At 41.2% G+C, this 19988-nt stretch overlaps 1 protein-coding gene across 5 annotated transcripts in view; it reads right to left on the bottom strand.

Annotated features, from left to right (window-relative positions):
* golga4 (golgin A4) overlaps positions 1 to 19988 on the bottom strand; it is a 202165-nt gene that overhangs the window by 41120 nt on the left and 141057 nt on the right. For all 5 annotated transcript variants that reach the window (XM_060925343.1, XM_060925344.1, XM_060925346.1 and 2 more), the window contains 7 exons: positions 16446 to 16593; positions 16155 to 16333; positions 13893 to 13991; positions 13650 to 13805; positions 9464 to 13473; positions 9262 to 9383; positions 8806 to 8936 (listed from right to left, as the gene is read on the bottom strand). In XM_060925343.1, coding sequence (XP_060781326.1) covers positions 8806 to 8936; positions 9262 to 9383; positions 9464 to 13473; positions 13650 to 13805; positions 13893 to 13991; positions 16155 to 16333; positions 16446 to 16593 — 4845 coding nt within the window. The remainder of the gene's footprint in view (positions 1 to 8805; positions 8937 to 9261; positions 9384 to 9463; positions 13474 to 13649; positions 13806 to 13892; positions 13992 to 16154; positions 16334 to 16445; positions 16594 to 19988) is intronic.

The raw sequence follows: 19988 nt of genomic DNA, 5'->3' as shown, positions 1-19988 counted from the left end.
AGGACTGGGAGAAGGTCATATGGTCAGATGAAACCAAAATAGAACTTTTTGGTAAAAACTCAACTTGTTGTGTTTGGAGGAGAAAGAATGCTGAGTTGCATCCAAAGAACACCATACCTACTGTGAAGCATGGGGGTGGAAGCATGGGGGTGGAAACATCATGGTTTGGGGCTGTTTTTCTGCAAAGGGACCAGGACGACTGATCCGTGTAAAGGAAATAATGAATGGGGCCATGTATCGTGAGATTTTGAGTGAAAACCTCCTTCCATCAGCAAGGGCATTGAAGATGAAACGTGGCTGGGTCTTTCAGCATGACAATGATCCCAAACACACCGCCCAGGCAATGAAGGACTGGCTTCGTAAGAAGCATTTCAAGGCCCTGGAGTGGCCTAGCCAGTCTCCAGATCTCAACCCCATAGAAGATCTTTGGAGGGAGTTGAAAGTCCGTGTTGCCCAGTGACAGCCCCAAAACATCACTGCTCTAGAGGAGATCTGCATGGAGGAATGGGCCAAAATACCAGCAACAGTGTGTGAAAACCTTGTGAAGACTTACAGAAAACGTTTGACCTCTGTCATTGCCAACAAAGGGTATATAACAAAGTACTGACATGAACTTTTGTTATTGACCAAATACTTATTTTCCACCATAATTTGCAAATAAATTATTTAAAAATCAGACAATGTGATTTTCTGGATTTTTTTTTTCTCATTTTGTCTCTCATAGTTGAGGTATACCTATGATGAAAATTACAGGCCTCTCTCATCTTTTTAAGTGGGAGAACTTGCACGATTGGTGACTGACTAAATACTTTTTTGCCCCACTGTATGTATGTGTGTGTATATATATATATATATATATATATATATATATATATATATATATATATATATTAGTGCTGTCAAAGTTAACGCGATAATAACGCGTTAACGCAATCTCAATTTAACGCGATTAAAGAAAATAGTGCCGTTAACGCAAATTCTAATTTGGCCCTGCGAGTCACCCGTAGTTCCTGTTGAGGCTTGTCGCGCGCTGCTTCAATAAGAGTACATGTGAGTGATGGAAAAAGGCATAGACATATAAACAGCCTCGCCGCCATATTGGATGGGGCAAAGTGGAGATTCTTCAACCGTCTAATAAAGATGCCTCATTCATGTCCTGCGTTTAACTGTACCAACAGGTTTACCGTCCAAACAAGATCACATGGGATTACCTTTCACAGGTGAGACTGTAAAAATACTTTTCAATACTGTTCCGTCAGTCTTCAGTTTCCCAGCTCATCTCCACCGGGTAGGTGTATAGTTATAAGCAGTGAGAATTAGATAATACAATGCCACACTATGATGAACGTTTTTGAACGTATGATGAATGTTTTTATTTTTGTTATCTGTTTTTTCTTCTTTTATGGCAAATACTTCTCTTCAAAAGAAACTAATGAAGAGTAAAATAAAACATTTTTTATTTTCACAGTGATATGCACTTTATTTTTCATCCCTTGGTTTTCTCATCTAATATGGAAGTTATGGATGTCAGTGGCTGTGACGAGACGTGTTATGCTCTGCAATAAAAAAAAATTAAAAAAACATTGGTACAAAGCAAGCCCATTCACTTTTTTATGCTGATAAGAGAATTACAATGGTTTTTCATGTGACAAAAATGTGCGATTAAATTGCGATTAACTGCGAGTTAACTATGACAGTCACGACATTAATCGCGATTAAATATTTTAAATCGCTTGACAGCACTAATATATATCCCTGTGATGACCTAGTGACTTGTCCAGGGTGTACCCTGCCTTTCGCCCGTAGTCAGCTGGGATAGGCTCCAGCTTGCCTGCGACCCTGTAGAACAGGATAAAGCGGCTAGAGATAATGAGATGAGATATATACATAAACACACACACATATATATATATATATATATATATATATATATATATATATATGTGTTTATGTATTTTATATATATATATATATATATATATATATATATATATATATATATATATATATATATATAAAAAAATCTCCTTCTCACCCCCGGCGGGGGGGGGTGGTATCCATGTTATCCTCAAGCTCGGGTCCTCTACCAGAGGCCTGGGAGTTTGAGGGTTCTGCGCAGTATCTTTGATGTTCCTAGGACTGCGCTCTTCTGGACTGAGGCTTCAGATGTTGTTCCTGGGATTTGCTGGAGCCACTCTCCCAGTTTGGGGGTTACTGCCCCAAGTGCCCCCACTACCACGGGGACCACACAACTCTTGACCTTCCACATCCATTCCAGCTGCTCTTTCAACCCTTGATACTTCTCAAGTTTCTCATGTTCCTTCTTCCTGATGTTGGCATCAGCTGGGATCGCCACATCTATCACCACCACCCTCTTCTGCTCTTTGTCCACCACCACTATGTCTGGTTGGTTAGCCAGGATCTGTTTGTCAGTCTGGAAGCTGAAGTCCCACAGAACCTTGGCCCTGTTGTTCTCAGCCACCTTCTGTGGTATGGCCCATTGGGACTTGGGTACTTCTATTCCATACTGGTTGCAGATGTTCCTGTATACTATCCCAGCCACTTGGTTGTGCCTCTCCATGTACGCTGATCCAGCTAGCATCTTACACCCTGCTACTATGTGCTGGACTGTTTCAGGGGCTTCTGTGCACAGTCTGCATCTTGGGTCTGATCTACTCTGGTAGATCCTGGCCTCTATGGCTCTTGTGCTTATGGCCTGTTCTTGTGCTGCCATAATTAGTGCCTCTGTGCTGTCTGTCAGTCCTGCATTATCCATCCACTGGATTATCCAGCCACTTCCTCTATCTGACGGTGGTACATGCCATGTAGGGGTTTGTCCCTCCAGGTTGTCTGTTCCTCCTCCTCCTCTGCTCTCTCATCAGGGTTCTGCTGCCTGAGACATTCACTTAGCAGTTCATCCTTTGGGGCCATCTTTCTGATGTATTCTCGGATTTTCGATGTTTCATCCTGGACCGTGGTCTTGATGCTCACTAGCCCTCGGCCTCCCTCTTTCCGCTTAGTGCATAGTCTCAGGGTGCTGGACTTGGGGTGGAACCCTCCATGCATGGTGAGGAGCTTTCTTTCTAGTCTTGATATCTGTGGCTTCTATCTCCTCCTTTGGCCAGTTTATGATACCAGCGGGGTATCTGATGACTGGTAGTGCGTATATGTTGATTGCTCGGACCTTGTTCTTACCATTCAGCTGATTTTTCAGGACCTGCCTTACTCTCTGGAGGTATATGGCTGTGGTTGACTTCCTTGTGGCCTCTTCATGGTTTCCATTAGCCTGTGGGATGCCAAGGTACTTGTAGTTGTCTTGGATATCACCTATGTTGCCCTCTGGTAGGTCAATCCCCTCAGTCCGGATCATCTTGCCTCTCTTTGAGACCATCCGGCCACACTTGTCCAATCCGAATGACATCCCTATGTCATCGCTGTAGATCCGGGTGGTATGGATCAGCGAGTCTATTTCTCGCTCATTCCTGGCATACAGCTTGATGTCATCCATGTAGAGCAGGTGGCTGATTGTTGCCCCACTACGGAATCGGTACCCGTAGCCGCTCTTCGTGATGATCCGACTGAGGGGGTTCAGGCCTATGCAGAACAGCAGTGGTGATAGCGCATCTCCTTGGTATATGCCGCACTTGATGTTGACTTGGGCAATGGGTTTTGAGTTGGCCTCTAGGGTTGTCTTCCACATTTCCATTGAGTTCTGGATGAAGGTCCTTAGGTTCCTGTTGATCTTATACAGTTCCAGACATTCCAGTATCCATGTGTGTGGCATTGAGTCGTAGGCTTTCTTGTAGTCAATCCAGGCAGTGCACAGGTTGGTCTGTCTCTTCTTACAGTCTCGGGCGACTGTTCTATCGACCAGTAGCTGGTGCTTGGCTCCTCTGGTGTTACTGCCAATTCCTTTCTGTGCCTCGCTCATGTATTGAGCCACATGCTTACTCATTTTTGCCGCAATGATGCCTGACAGGGCCTTCCATGTTGTGCAGAGACAGGTAATTGGCCGGTAGTTGGATGGGATGGGTCCCTTCTGGGGGTCCTTCATGATTAGGACTGTCTTGCCTTGGGTTAGCCATTCTGGGTGGGTCCCATCCCTCAGCAGCTGGTTCATCTGTGCTGCTAGGCATTCATGGAGTGCAGTTAGCTTCTTCAGCCAGTACGTATGGATCATATCGGGGCCTGGTGCTGTCCAGCTCTTCATCTTTGACACTCTTTCTTGGACGTCTGCCATTGAGATGGTTACTGGTTCTTGTTCTGGGAGGTTGCTGTGGTCAGCTCTTAGGTCCACTAACCACTGGGCATCGGTGTTGTGTGATGCCTTTCTTTCCCATATGTCTTTCCAGTATTTTTCCACCTCAGCTCTTGGTGGGTCTGACCGGTTGTTGTTCCCCTGCCACTGAGAGTACACCTTGGCTGGTTCAGTGGAGAACAGCTTGTTTATTCTCCTGGTCTCTCCCTCCTTGGTGTATCTCTTCAACCGGGTGGCCAGAGCTGTTAGTCGCTGTTTGGCAGTTTCTGGTATGGAGAGTGAGTTGTACTTCCTGGGTGCCCCTTTATTCACCATGTTCCCTTTCTGTAGTTCAGCTAGCTGGCTAACTTCTCTCCGTGCTGCCTTTATCTTGGCCTCTAATCGTCTCTTCCATGGTGGATATTGTTTGTTATGTCCCGAGCCCACCTTGTGTCCAAGCATCTCCATGATTACTGTTGCTGTACTGTGTATCAGCTTGTTGGTCTCAGTGATGGTTCTTGTGGAGATTGTCTTCAGAGCAGCATTCACATCTACTAGTAGATCTTCTGAAGGTACTTGGCAACTCAGCTTCGGTATTCGTCGGGGGCTCCAGGTTTCCAGTTGGGTCACGATCTTCCTTCTCAGGTCAGCAGCTCTTGTGTTGAGGCTGTTAGCTGTTGGGGCCTGGTACCCAATCTCTGGTTGTGGGGATGATGATGACATCTCCCCGCTGACCTGTCTTCCTGGCTCCCCCTTGCCGTAGCATCATTGTTGTATTTCATTAATCTCTAGTTGTGATAGTAGATTTCGATTACGGATGTTGGAACACTGGGCTAATAGCTGTTTCTTTGTTAGCCTTGATTGTGGGTTTCGAAGTATCCAATGGTCCCACATTCGCTGCATGTATCCCCTCTCTCTGGAATTGCTTGTATAGTAGCATTCCAGCAAATCCGTATTTTCTGTCCTCGTCCATCGATGTCTTGTTCCAGTAGCCCATTTCTCATCAGTTTGCAACTGACACAGACCTTGTTGACCCGGGCGACGTCTGAGCCGGTATGACTCTATCAGTTATGTCTTCACTCATTCCTGAGGTAGGCTGATATATCATGAGGGGTCTTGCCTAAGGACCCTTACTGGATGATGTTTTGCCCCGACCGGGATTCAAACCCCGATCTCCCACGTCGTAGTCAGTGAGCATTACCACTGTACTATCCAGCTATATATATATATATATATATATATATATATATATATACACACACACACACACACTTTATATATACACTACCGTTCAAAAGTTTGGGGTCACTTTGAAATTTCCTTATTTTTGAAAAGCACTGTTCTTTTCAATGATGATCACTTTAAACTAATTAGAAATACACTCTATACATTGCTAATGTGGTAAATGACTATTGTAGCTGCAAATGTCTGTTTTTTGGTGCAATATCTACCTAGGTGTATATTGGTCCTTTTCCAGCAACTATCACTCCAGTGTTCTAATGGTACAATGTGTTTGCTCATTGCCTCAGAAGGCTAATGGATGATTAGAAAACCCTTGTACAATCATGTTAGCACAGCTGAAAACAGCTTAGCTCTTTAGAGAAGCTATAAAACTGACCTTCCTTTGAGCAGATTGAGTTTCTGGAGCATCACATTTGTGGGGTCGATTAAATGCTCAAAATGGCCAGAAAAATGTCTTGACTATATTTTCTATTCATTTTACAACTTATGGTGGTAAATAAAAGTGTGACTTTTCATGGAAAACACAAAATTGTCACAGACAGACAGACATACAACATATGTTGTTGCTCAGTGGACTTTATGAAACACAGTGAGCCAACTCCAGCAGATGACATGGCACCTCAAATCATCACAGACTGCAGAAACGTCATACTGGACTAATAAATAAATAAATAAATAAATATTGGGGCTGTTGAAGTTAACCAAATAATAACTAATAACGCATTAATTCAAATTAATTTTAATGCCATTAATTTTTTGATGCACCATTAATGCATGCACGTTCTGTGCCCCCTCCACCGTAGTTTGTGAAATCAGGAAATGGCGCAGTGCAACCAAGTGATGTAGCGAATAACTGGTTGGTGCAAGTTGTGAGAAAGTGCACTTATGGACAGAATCAACTTATATTGTTGCATTCTGACTGTTTACATAAAACGTGCGCATTTTATATGCTTTTGATGGTCCAGAGGCAAGAAAAGACGATGTGTTAAGGTCAAGGGTTGTGTGTGTGTGTGTGTGTGTGTGTGTGTGTGTGTGTGTGTGTGTGTGTGTGTGTGTGTGTGTAAAAGTGCACAGACTGCACACTGGAGTGAGAGATTTTGTTTTATTCTGAGAAATTTAAGTGTTTATAAATGCAATTTTTGCTCATGAACGTACTGTATATTTGTAGCAGTGGAGTTACTGCATTTTATTGGAAAAACATCTTTATGAGCTGTGTATTTACTTGGGTTTTGTATTTTTATTTTCTTTATTTAAAAATAGCTACTACTCTTGTCTAGAGTCCACATCGCCTAGTTTGTTTAGTTTATTACATAGTTTGAGACTGGAAGTTAAACACAGAACTAGAGGAAAATACTATATTGTTTTGTTCACACTGAATTGTGCTAAACCCTCAAAATTATCAAGTTAATGCTGCTTTATTTTTAAATGCAGTGGGGGAATAAAATACCCACAAAAATAATTTTTGCCATGTCGAGCCTTATCCTTCCCGACCTGGCCACATACAGTGCCTTGAAAAAGTATTCATACCCCTTGAACTTTTTCACATTTTTCCACCTTACAACCACGAACTTAAAAGTTTTTTATTGAGATTTTATGTGATAGACCAACACAGAGTAGCACATAATTGTGAAGTGAAACGAAAATGATAAATGGTCTTCAAAATTTTAAACAAATAAAAATCTGAAAAATGTGGTGTGCATTAGTATTCAGCCCCCTGTACTCTGATACCTCTAAATACAATCCAGTGCAATCGATTGCCTTTAGAAGTCATCTAATTAGTTAATAGAGTTCTACTGTGTGTAATTTAAATAAATATATTACGTTCATTATGTCTTCTTCTTAAATCAAAATAATTAGTTTTTCTTTTGTTTCAGACATGTAAAAGCTTTTTACCTTTACCTGACATGTTGGCCTAAATGCAAAGCGCTGGGGGCGTCATGGCTCAGGTGGATAAGGCGCCATACCGTAAATCCGGGGACTCGGGTTCGATTCCGACCCGAGGTCATTTCCCGATCCCTCCCCGTCTCTCTCTCCCGCTCATTTCCTGTCTCTACACTGTCCTATCCAATAAAGGTGAAAAAGCCCCCCAAAAAAATCTTTAAAAAAAAAATGCAAAGCGCTATGTGTGGTGGAAAATAGCTCATCACCCTGCACACACCATCCCCACTGTGAAACATGGTGGTGGCAGCATCATGCTATGGGGATGCTTTTCTTCAGCAGGGACAGGGAAGCTGGTCAGAGTTGATGGGAAGATGGATGGAGCTAAATACAAGGCAATCCTGGAAGAAAACCTGTTGGAGGCTGCAAAAGACTTGAGGCTGGGAAGGAGATTCACCTTCCAGCAAGACAATGACCCTAAACATACAGCCAGAGCTACAATGGAATGGTTTAGATCAAAGAATATTCATGGGTTAGAATGGCCCAGTCAAAGTCCAGACCTAAATCCCATTAAGCATCTGTGGCAAGACTTAAAAATTGCTGTTCACAGATGCTCTCCAGCCAATCTGGCTGAGTTTGAGCTATTTTGCAAAGAAGAATGGGCAAAAATTTCAGTGTCTAGATGTGCAAAGCTGGTAGAGACATACCCGTACCACAAAAGACTTGCAGCTGTAATTGCACCAAAAGGTGGCTCTACAAAGTTTTGACGCAGGGAGGCTGAATACTAATGCACATTTACATTTTTCAGATTTTTATTTGTTTAAAATTTTGAAGACCATTTATCATTTTCGTTTCATTTCACAATTATGTGCTACTCTGTGTTGGTCTATCACATAAAATCTCAATAAAAAAACTTAAGTTCGTGGTTGTAAGGTGGAAAAATGTGAAAAAGTTCAAGAGGTATGAATACTTTTTCAAGGCACTGTACATTTGCATAAAGCAAGCATATTTGTCCACTCCCACTCCCCAAAAGCTTGAAAAGTATCCCCCTTTAAGGTACATTTAGAACAGATAAAAAAAAAAATATGCGATTAATTTGTGATTAATCATGAGTTAACTATGGACAAAAATGTGATTGATTGAAATTAAATATATTAATCTATTGACAGCCCTAATATACATGTATACAAAAAAACTCCTTGATTTGGGTATCAATCATACAAACCATTCTGTGGGAAGCCGGTGGAGGTGCTCGTATGTATGGGGTAACTAAAATTTCCTCTTGATTCTGATTATTTGCCAAAGAGCAAGGTTAATGCATGCAGAGTCTCTAAAGGACTGATCACCCCTCAAGTTACTGATGTACCAACATCTCTATGATTCTGTCATGCCAAAAAATTATAAATGTCAGCTGAAATTCAAAGTCAAGGGAATATATTGCATTTCACCTGAATAATTTGCTCATAACGCTGGACAGTTTTGTTTCGCTCATCATCTTTTTGGGAAATTATCTTTTGCAGTTCACTGGCTTCCTCTCGATGGATTCTCATTAGGTCAGCTTCAACCCTCTGGGCCTTATCTATATGGAGGTGAACAGAGATAACCTAATTAAGCTCATATAATCTTCCACCAGTTATTCTCAAATCACTTCCAAAACAGAGGTCGCCTGGGACAACTGGGACAAAATACAGGACATGGTCACTACTGATTTATAAATTCACTGCTGATTTATAAATTCAACTTCTTGTTAATCCCCAGAAAAGGGAATAATGTAAGTAGATTCTGAGAAGTTCCAGGTACACACACACACACACACACACACACACACACACACACACACACACACACACACACACACACAACAACAAAACACCTGTGTCATGCAAAAGACATTGTCCTCTTACCAACTGCCTCCTTCACTGATGCTTCAAGCTCTCTATCCTTTAGAGCTATCTGGGTGTTGAATTCTCTCATCATCTGTTTAAGTGCAGAGTTGTGCTTCATTTCCAAGTCTTCCATTTCAAGCCTGTAAAAAAATATCACCAGCCATTTAGCAAACTACTCAAAATGTCAAATTAAATATTTTCTGATATGTTTGTTTCTTACTTCATCATTTTCTCACTCTCATCTGCCATTTCTTTCCTCAAATATTCTAGCTCCTTTTCATGTTCCTTCCTCAGTGAGCGAAGGTCTTTCTGTAACTGGATGTAAACTTTTTGAATCTTCTGCTTCTCATTTTCAGTTTCCACCAGTTTTCGCTGAAGACTGTTCTCTGGGCTTTTAGACTCATCAGTAAGACATTCTCCATCTGTCTGTCCTAATCCTATCTGTAAGTTCTCTTGGACTTTAAGCTGTTCATCTTTTTCCACCAGTCTCTTACAGAGGTCTTGGAGCTTCATCTCATAGTCTTTCACCAAGAGATCCTTTTCAATCTCCCAGGCTTCTTGTTTTAATTTAGTGTCCTGTTCTCCTGCACAAAGTACAGGCTCTGTTTCTAAGAGATTGTTGGTTTTCTCCAAAGAGCATTTATGCATTTGCATGACAGTCTCTTTTTCTTTAAACTGGACCTCAAGACTCAAGCAAGTCTTCTGAAGCTCCTGAACCAGCCCCATCTGTTCACACAGTTCTGTTTTAAGTTGACTGATTTCAGCTTTGTGGGTAGTGTTCTGTTCTTCAGATTCAATAAGTTTGGTTTCCAGCTCTCTGAGCCTTGAAAAGGCCTCTTCCTCTCTTTCATTTATCATCACAGAAGCAGCTTTGTTTTGTACAGATGTCTCTGCTGCCAGCTCCTTCTTGTCCATGTCCTTTGAACACATTAAAGGGTTCTCTCTTTCCAACTTTCCATCATGTTGTACCTGCTCCAGGTGCTTTTTGTGCTCTTCCCTTAGATTATTGATGACCTCATCCATTTTCCTCACATTCTCCTCCAAACTCTTCACTTCTTGTTCTTTCTCATTCTGCCTCTGCTTGATGTCCTCTAGCTGTGCCTGTAGATCCTTGATGGTCTGCTCCTTCTGATCAATCTGTGAAGTCAGTTGCTTACGAATTAAGCTAATTTTTTGCTCAGCTTTCTTTTTCAGTTCAGCTACTTTACTTGCACTCTCTTCTGCTGCCTTCAAGGCCTCTTCCTTTGACTTTAAGATTTCCACCTTCTCCCTTTCAAAATCTCCTTGCTGGCTTTTCAGTTGCTGTTTGACATTTTGGAACTCTTTCTCTAAAGACTGAAGTCTTTCTTCAGTTTCACAGGCAAGCTCACTTTTATGAGAACACTGTTCCTTGATTTGCTGAAGCTGATTCAGCAGCTCCATTTTTTCACTCTCCCTCAAGTTATGGTGCTGCTGCAACTCAATGTCTAGCTGTTCCTGTTCTTTTGTCTGCAATTTGAGTTGTTCCTCAAGTTCATTTATCTTCTTTGTGCAGCTGTCCAACTCTAAAGTCAAGGCACTTACCCTCTGCTCTTTCTCACTCAGAATCTGGTCCATCTCTGACTTACTAATCGACTGATTGTCAAAGCTGGCAGTGAGTCTTTGTAGGTGCTCATCCTTCTCTGCTATCTGGTTCTCCATATCCTCTATCTTGCATTGAAGAGATTTGATGGTGTTGTGGCTCTGAGTGAGCTTGGAGTCTGTTTTCTTTTTAAGTTCAGACAGTTTATTCCTGAGTGTATCTACTTGTTCGACAGCAAAGCTCTTTTCTTTTTCCACATGTACCACAGCCTCCTCCATCTGGCTTTTGATACTCTGTATTTCCTCACTGTGCTGCTGATTCAGCAGAAATATGGCTTCCTCCTTCTCAGTTATGCTACCTGATAACTGGTTCTTTAGGTCATCTATGATGCTCTCCAACTTACTGATATGCAAAATATTTGCTTTATGTTTTTCTGATATGTTTTTGTTTTCTTCATTAAGCTTTTCTATACAAAGAACTTTCTCAGAAAGTACTTGGGAATGATTGTTAGCATCTTTTTGCAAATACTCTTTCTCAATTGTTAAGGCTTTAAGATTCTCTGAATTTGCGTTTAACTGAAGAGCCATTTGGTTAAGCGAATTCTTAAGACTCTGGCTGTCTTCTATGTTTTGCTGAAGCTCTTTCTCAAAAAAACAGATTGTGTCATTCTTTGCCAAAATTACATTTTTAAAGTGGCACAATTTCCTCTGATTACACATAACCCTATTTTGCAACTCATTCAGCTTTGTCTCTACTCTTTTGCACAGATGATCTGAGAAATCATTTAACATTGCCTGTGCACCTTGACATTGCTGCTCCAGCTCCTTCCTAATGCCACAGATTTGTGTCAGAAACTCAGTTTCCTTATTTTGAAGCTCCGTAGCTTTCTCTTCAAGCGTTCTCTGTAGGTTCTCACCTTCCTTATGGCTGGACACTTCAAGTACATTAAGCTTCTTGCATGTTTCTTCTAGCTCTTCAGACAATGCTTGAAGTCTTTCTTTACTTGTCTCCTCAGTCTTAGTGAGCTGGTCCTGAAAGAGGTTCTTTTCATTTAAAGCCTGGTTTAAGTTTTTCTCAACAGTCTCTACCTGCTTTTTGAGGATGTCTTCTACTTCAGACAAGCTTTCCAGTTTGACTGCAGCTTCTCTGAGCTCTGTCTGCAGTTTCTGCACAGTGGTTTCTCTCATTGAAAGCTCTTCCCTAAGGTTCTTTACCACTTGAACCACTTGTTCCTTCTCCTCTCTGGTGGTTAAAAGCTGTTGAGAGATGTCCTCCAACTCCTGCACTTTTTCTTGTAAACATAGAGCATGCTTCTCTTGCAGCTCCTCCTCCTGCTGGCTTAGCTTCTCCTGCCAAATACGCAGAAGGTCTTCTTGCTCAAGTCTATGAACCTTGTGAATCTTTTCTAACTGCTCCTTGTGATTTGCCTCCAAGTCAGATAAAGCACTGCTGAGGCCCTCTGAGTTTGCCTTGGCCATCTCAAGAATCTTATCTTTAACCTGTTGGTCTTTCTGTTGCAGTTCTTTTTCCTTCTTGGCCATCTCTGTTTTTGCATTTTCCTCTTGTTCATGAAGCTTTTTCTCTAACTTTTCCCGAATTTCTTTGGCTCTCTGTTTGAGTTTCTCCATTTTAGTCTCCTGGGATTTCAACTTGCTCGCCATTTCTTTTCTTAGGCTCTCAGCTTTTTTCTCATAAGAAATTCTCTCCTCATCTAACTGCTTGTTTAAACGATTTAGCTCCTCTTGCATTGCTTGGTGTGACTGAGCATGTGAAGTCTCTTTTTCAGCCAGGTTATTCAAGGCTTGTTGTATCCTCTGTTCAAGTTCTTCATTTTCATTAATCTTCTGCTGAAGAAACTCTTCTTTCTTTTGGCAGTCATTACGACATACTTCAAGAAGTCTTTCTAAGTTTTGCACTTGACTCTTTGACTTTTTCAGTTCCTCTCTCAGAGAATTATACTGAGCACCAGCGTCAGCAAGTGCCTCCTTCTCAGACTGTACAACACACCTTAGATCTTCTATTTCCTTTAACTTTGCCTCCACATCCTGTTCAGCCTTTTCAGCATCTTCCTGTAAGCTTCTTTCCCTTACAACATATTGTTCAAGCTCTTTATCCTTCTCCTCTAGCACCATTCTTAGCTGATTTAGCTCTTCTTTCAGAGTCTTCTCTCGTCCTTCTAGCAACTGCTCATGTTGACACTTTATGCTTTCAATCTCCATCTGAAATTTCAACTGCTCTTCCTTTAGTCTCACCTCAAACTCCCTCCTAACTGATTCAGTAGCTGCAAGTTTCTTCTCGAGCTGATCTTTACACTTCTGCATCTCACTGAGCTCAGAGGTCAGAGCCTCAAGCTTGGCCTGCCTGATATCTAGTGTCTCCAGCATTTTTTGGTTAACTTCCTTAACATGGTCTTGAAACTCTAGTTCTTTGTCTTTCATGATCATGTCAATCTCAGACTTGTGTTTCTGCATTAGCTTTGCAATAGCAGTAGAGTGCTGCTGGTTTAAAGCGTCTGTCTGTTCTTCCTTCAATTTCTCCATTTCCTGCTTGTGCCTTTCTTCTAGGGCAGCTATTTCACCTTCATATTTCTTCCTATGTTCTTCAATCTCTGCCTGGGTAGATTCCCCCTGTGACAAGCTGGACAAGGAACTCTCCAGCTCAAGAATTCTCTAAATGAAAGGAACATTTAAAAGATAATATATTCAGTTAAGTCCAGTAACCCTTATTGAAAACTTGATAAAAAAAATAATCATATATAATTGGACTATGTAGGCAGTGGCACAACTCGGCCATCAAAGGATATCCCACTTCAGATAAAACCTAATGGAAGATCAGATTAACTCACAGTCCTAGCACTCTCCAGCTCTAGCTGCAGCTCCCTGGCTTTGGCCTCTCCTTCAGCCTGCACAGCTGACTTCTGTAGCTCTGCTTCCTCCACAAATAAAGAAGCTTGCTGCTCTCTCTCCTGTGCTGCTTTCAATAACTCCTTACGACAATTTTCCTTCAAAACAAACAACAATCCTTCGCACTGTACCATCTTAAATAATTACAGGCTTTGAAGTGAGTACAAATAATATAATAAACATACCACTGCCTCGTTTATCTGGGTACTCATTTGCTTATCCTTGTTAGCCAGATCTTCTAAATGCTGCCGCTCCATTTCTGCTATCCTATCTTCTGTAGACTTCTGAAAAAACACAACAAGGAAAATAAATTCGGACAGTTGTTTTTCCCATTTCCAACTCTTGGTTTCTGGTTTGCAGTGAAGCTATACCTGTCTGGTACCAACAATCATGCTACGGTCAAGGTCACTGACATCACTTTTTTCTACATTCTAATGTTTGATGTAAACATTAACTGAAGTTCTTGACCTGCATCTCCATGATTTTATGCATTGCACTGCTGCCACATGATGGTTGATCGGCTAACTGCAGGAATGTGCATCTGGACAGGTTTTCCTAAAAAAGTGGATGGTGACTAATGCTGCGTTCATGTGCTATGGGAATTATGGTAAATACCAAACGCCGACATGGAAAACACACATGAACGCCCCCTCTCGTGGTATTTTCCACTGGGCAACTCGTAGAAAATTTTGATACACGAGTTGCCGAGATGAGATGAACTTTAACCTTTTCAACATGGCGGCGAGCGGTACAAGACACTTGAATGCTAAGCATTGTACGCTACTAAAGTTTTTTTTTTACTAGTACTAGTGGGTAGTTTTTGGTGTCTATGCAATGTTGCGTCATTAACAAGTGTAATATAATACATTAGAAATCCGTTTCCTTTAAAAATGCGTTGTTATGGTTTGTTTTTACCTATCCAGAGCAGACGCTATTGCTAACGATAGCTAACTAACTATTGCTAACTTGAATCTGGTCCACCATCTTTAATTTGTCAACCACAACAAAAGCATGTGAACACAACACACTGGTAAATACCACTTCCCAACTGGAAAATATCATCTTCCCAGAGCACATGAATGCAGGGTAATTTTGCATCAATGCTATATGTGATTTTATTAATTTTGGTAGTCTGTTTTAGTATTTAGTTTATTTAAGCATACTATTTATACAAAATATGGATTTGTTTATTTGTTCAAAATGGAAATGTGGTTGATCAATAAAAACAAACCTGATTTCAGTTAATTCTGGTAGTTCATAAACTTACCTGCTGGTGAGGACAGAAAACATTAGTTTTCTACATTAAACAGCTTCACAAAAACAAACTGTGTACATTTTCACAAGTGTTATTTCCAGCAAATTCAGACAAATGCACAACTAACTCAGCTTCATTTTCCTCCCCGCCTCATTTTACATGGCTTTTTCCTTCAAAAAATTATATATCTTAGCAAGTGAAAATCTCTTCCATAAGGGCACCGTTAACCAATATTTCTCAATATGAGATTACTATATAACAAACATAAGACCATGAAAGCTATTTCATTTCTGAGACTGTGAACTTATTCATTTTAATCTGTGTGAATTGAACTTTGAGTTAACTCTTGTTAATTGTGAACTTGCACAACACTGGTAACAACTGCATAAATCTGAGCATTTTCCATGCAACAAGCAGGTAAAATAGTGGTCTAGTAAGCAGGATCTTGTTTCTACACAGCTGAAATCATCACTGAAATCTGAAAATGACAAGTGAATTTAAAGAGGGGTTCATTTGATTTTGCTAAATTGCTCCCCAATAAATAAATATCTGTCAGCAGTGTGGACCATGTCTGGTTAGATCAAGCTTTCACTATATTGAACACCATGCTGATTACACAGCAAGGTTGTTGAATCTCTCTGATCCTGTTAAATAAATCTATCAAATGATATCCATATTTGCTAAGAAATGTATTAGAATTTACTTGACTGAGATTACTAAACATTTGAATTTTTTGTGGATGGTTATAGAGGTTAGGTGGGAGTTTGGATCTACCAGACAAGATTTTAATTGGCAGGAAGCCCTACAATATGATTAGAGACGTGTGTGTGATTTACGATGCAGACATTTCTAATTTCTGCTTCTTTACTGTACACTACTTTCACATTCAGTTCTTTGGTTAAGAACAAATTTGTTCTTATGTGATTTAACATAAGCAATGAGACCTTTAGTGTAGTACTTTTTACCTAAATACTCTAATTTCACATCAACCTTAATGTCTCTTTGTTGCCTCAGGCAAAAAACCTTATTGGTTTTGTGCACTGCTCAATTAATATTCTTGATCATCCCTGGAGAACACATTCTAATTTTGCATGCACCAGATAATTCTTTTAATTCTACATTTTAGATTTTATGCCAAAAAGACATGCTTGTAAAACCCAATATTTGATAGTCTTTCTCTACATTATAGTACCTTCATGATGGTTATGACCTCCTGTTTGACCCTGGTGAGCTCCTGTTGTAGACTCCGCCTCTCCTCCTCACTGGCCTGCTCCACCTGCTTCACCTGCTCCTCCATGCGATCCTGCAGCTGACGCCGAGCTTCTTCCGCCCTCTGTGCCATGCTCAGGGCACGTTCCAACTCCTCAAACGCTATATGAAGACCACAAACTCTCAGCAATTATAACACACACACAAAATTTGGGGGGGGGGGGGGGGGGGGGGGGGCAGAGAGAGAGAGAGAGAGAGATTCAAACTTGCTCACCAGCTTTCTCTGCTTTTTCTCGCTGCTCTTGCAGCTCTTCTTTCTGGGCCACAGTCTGCTGGACTCTGGTGCGCAACTGGGCAATCTCCTCCTCTTTCATCTCCAGAGTCTCATGCATCTGCCGCTTGGTCTCAGCAATAACCATGCCCTAGAAAATCCAATCAGAAAGGAGCAGAAATGTAACAATGACTCTGATAAAGCTTCAGTAAGCATTTATATATGTTTTTATGTGATTCACTGTCGAACAGAATTCTCATCAGTTGTGATGTCTTGTTGGGAAATTCTTGAGAGGTGTGTAATTTTAACTACAAATAAAGCAGCAAACAGCGATGAAACACCCTTGTGCCTTATGGTGCCATCACCAGATTAACAATACAATTAAAATAGGGTGACCAGACGTCCCGGTTTTACCGGGACAGTCCCGATTTGGGGTTGTGTGTCCCGAGTCCCGACAAAAGTCTGTCGGGACACGGATATGTCCCGGTTTTCACCACTCGCGACGTTTGCGACTGAGCAGTGTGGGAATCATTAGCGGAGAAATGTCTGCATTTACTATTTTGATGAATTGACAGGAATCGCAAACTTTCCTGGTTACTGCCCCCTGGCCCTGTGGCATGGGTGTTTATTTAGCCACATTATTCCAGACAACAGAACGTGTTGCCATGCAACAATAAAATAAACATTAACTGGCGCAAATGTTCTTTGTCTAGCAGCTAGCAGCAGTAATGCCGCAGCAATTATGCCGAAAAGAAAATGTACCTTTTCCAAAGATTTACAGGTGTGGGTGCAATCAGTTAATTATTGATATTAAGTGATCAATCTCGTTAAATCAGTCTCATTAAATTTTGAAGGTCAATAATTAAAATGAATCAATCCCATTGAATCATTTAATTTGACTCGTTTGAATTGAATCATACCATAGAATCACTCTCATTTGAAGTGAATCGTTCAGTGAATCGTTCAATGAATCATTTAGTGAATCGTTTAGGGAATTGTTCAATGAATCATTTAGGGAATCGTTCAATGAATCATTTAGGGAATCATTCCATTAATCCTGGTGCTTAATAATAAATTACCAAACAGCTAAATTATGGTACATTTCCAAATTATTAAGATCACTTACCATATTATATAACATTTGCACCCTTTTTGAATTCTTTGAGAAAATTGGGGACTTCAGATGTTGTTCACACAAATAAACACAGTTTGTTTAATAAATGAATTTATTATACAAAGATAAAAAGATAAATCAATATATACAAGCAGTGAAGTGTGTGTGTGTGTGTGTGTGTGTGAGAGAGAGAGAGAGAGGGAGTGTGAAGGACTTGACCATGTGTTTAGCCTCGTGTAGCTAACTACACGTGGTGGAGGCCTAGCTTGTTGGTAGCTAAACAAAAGAATGTTATCTAAACAGAACAAAGGATTAGCTCTGTGTTTAGCCTCGTGTAGCTAACTACACGTGGTGGAGGCCTAGATTAGCCTTGTGTTGCTAGTATGTGTTTGTGAAAGGCCCTATAGCCTAGCTAAAGTGTGTTTGTTAGGCCTGATGGCTTGCTGAGCACATGGTAGGCCTTGATTAGCTTTGTGTTGCTAAGCAGACAAAAGCGAAGCTGTAGCTAACCCACTAGCTCATAACCATACTGAATCCACTGAAATCTTAATGACATCAAGATGTATAATAATGAGAACTATATGTTAGTAGTAAAGAATAAAAGAGAGAAGCATGCGCAGCCTATCTATTAAACAATTGAGAGAACATAGAACCAAAATAAATCAACACGCTGCGTGTTCAACAGTGTAACAATAAACCTGGGTTTAAATTCACACTATTTCAAATAAAAGCAAATTCCTAAGACTATCCTAATTATGCCCAAATGCCAAAATCTTACTTAATCCTGCCTTTAGCAAGATATGAAGAACTATTCGCCGGTGTAGCTTCAGGCCTCGCCGTGGGAGCACGTGAGCTGCTCGTGATGAAGGCGCAGAAAACTTTCGGGTCCAGCGGAGCACTTGGGTGGTTCCCGTGGAAAACAGAGGGTTCTTGGTCCGAATCTCAGCGTTCGTGAGGAAAAGTCTCTGATCAGAATAAGATGCACAGCGCTTTGAGTTAAAAAGGATTCAATCGCTTCTTAACTTTTAACTGCCTGGGCTGCAGTCGTGACGTCACTTCTAATGCAAGTAAACCGGTTGTAACTCAGGTTGAGTTTAAAGATCGCGCGACTCTAGAGTTTACCTTTGCCAAGGGTAAGAAGGAAAATCGCGCTGAGTGATGGATCTTGCAAGAAAGAAGACGTCTTTTTGGGGTGGAGAGCGCGCCTCTTTATACATCCAGATCCATCGGAAGCCAGACGTGAGAGAGCAGAGATGGAAGCGTTGTCCCATTGTTTTATGTTTCCTTGTATGATGACGTAGATGATCCCGCCCACGCGTGACGTAGGTCACACGGAAGTGGACTGGGAATTGTAGTTCTGACACAAGATGGCGGCATGATACCTACAGTCCCCCTTTTGGTCTCAGGGGTATGACGGAGTCGTAGCACTGAGAGCACCGTATCGTATCATCGCCGTGTCCATAGTCCTTGAGGTAGAGTTGCTCTGCACAGTCCATGGTGTCCTGTGAAGACTGTGTAAACTTGTGAGTTCCAGTAAGACAGTTGGAGACAGAGGCATTTTGGGCATATAATCACTATGGGCATTTTGGGCATATAATCACTAACTAACTAGATCAAAACCACATCAAAAAAATTAAACATTGAACATGAAACATGTAGTATTCAATTTCTTATGCATAAAAAAAACAAGAAAAGAGAAGAAATGAAGGAAGGAAAGAAGTATTAGTGTTTGGGTTGGCAAACCTAATCTTCTGGGAAGGTGATAGCAGTGGGGGGTCTGGCTAGAAAGCGTGCGCTACTGCGGCTAGCTGTCGGGGACACAGACCATCTTTATCTAGCTAGGTGTGTAGTGTTATGTATGGGTTGCCTGGGCAGACCCAGTGGATGTCTTTCGTGAAGGTGCACATCTCTAAGTTTTGTGGATTCACAAAAGTGAGGATAGCACTGCCAAGACTATACGCCAGGTGTATTTGCGATGACTACACACTAGTAATAATAGCGGATTTTAGTATTTTATCTACCATGTTATACTGAAGGGTTACTTCTTTGTGTTGGTGAAGTCTGACCGGGAATGTTAGTGTACGCTTATGGTTGAGTGATGCGTACAAGCTAAGTGGACAGGATGGGCCTAGCTGTCGTCCACCCCCTTTTGGAGTGAGGACTGTTCAAAAGGTTTGATTCGATTATCATGGAAATCGATATGAAAGCATTTGATTAGGCCTAGATATCCTAATGTGATACGCGACGGGGAACGGTTTTCCCACGATCGAAAGGTCTCGACCAGGGTGGTAGGAACTTCTCTGAGATTCGGGCGTAGTAGGCTTTGTGTCCTTCTACTCTCGAATCGAGATTCTTTTGGGCACCTGTAAAGATTGACTGTAGGTGGCGTTGTAGGTCGGCGACATGTTGATGTGCAGTGTATGCAATCGCGA

The sequence above is a fragment of the Neoarius graeffei genome, chromosome 7 (genome assembly GCF_027579695.1).
Source record: "Neoarius graeffei isolate fNeoGra1 chromosome 7, fNeoGra1.pri, whole genome shotgun sequence".
In the NCBI taxonomy this organism is placed as follows: Eukaryota; Metazoa; Chordata; class Actinopteri; order Siluriformes; family Ariidae; genus Neoarius; species Neoarius graeffei.
This window is presented reverse-complemented; position numbering and strand designations above follow the sequence as displayed.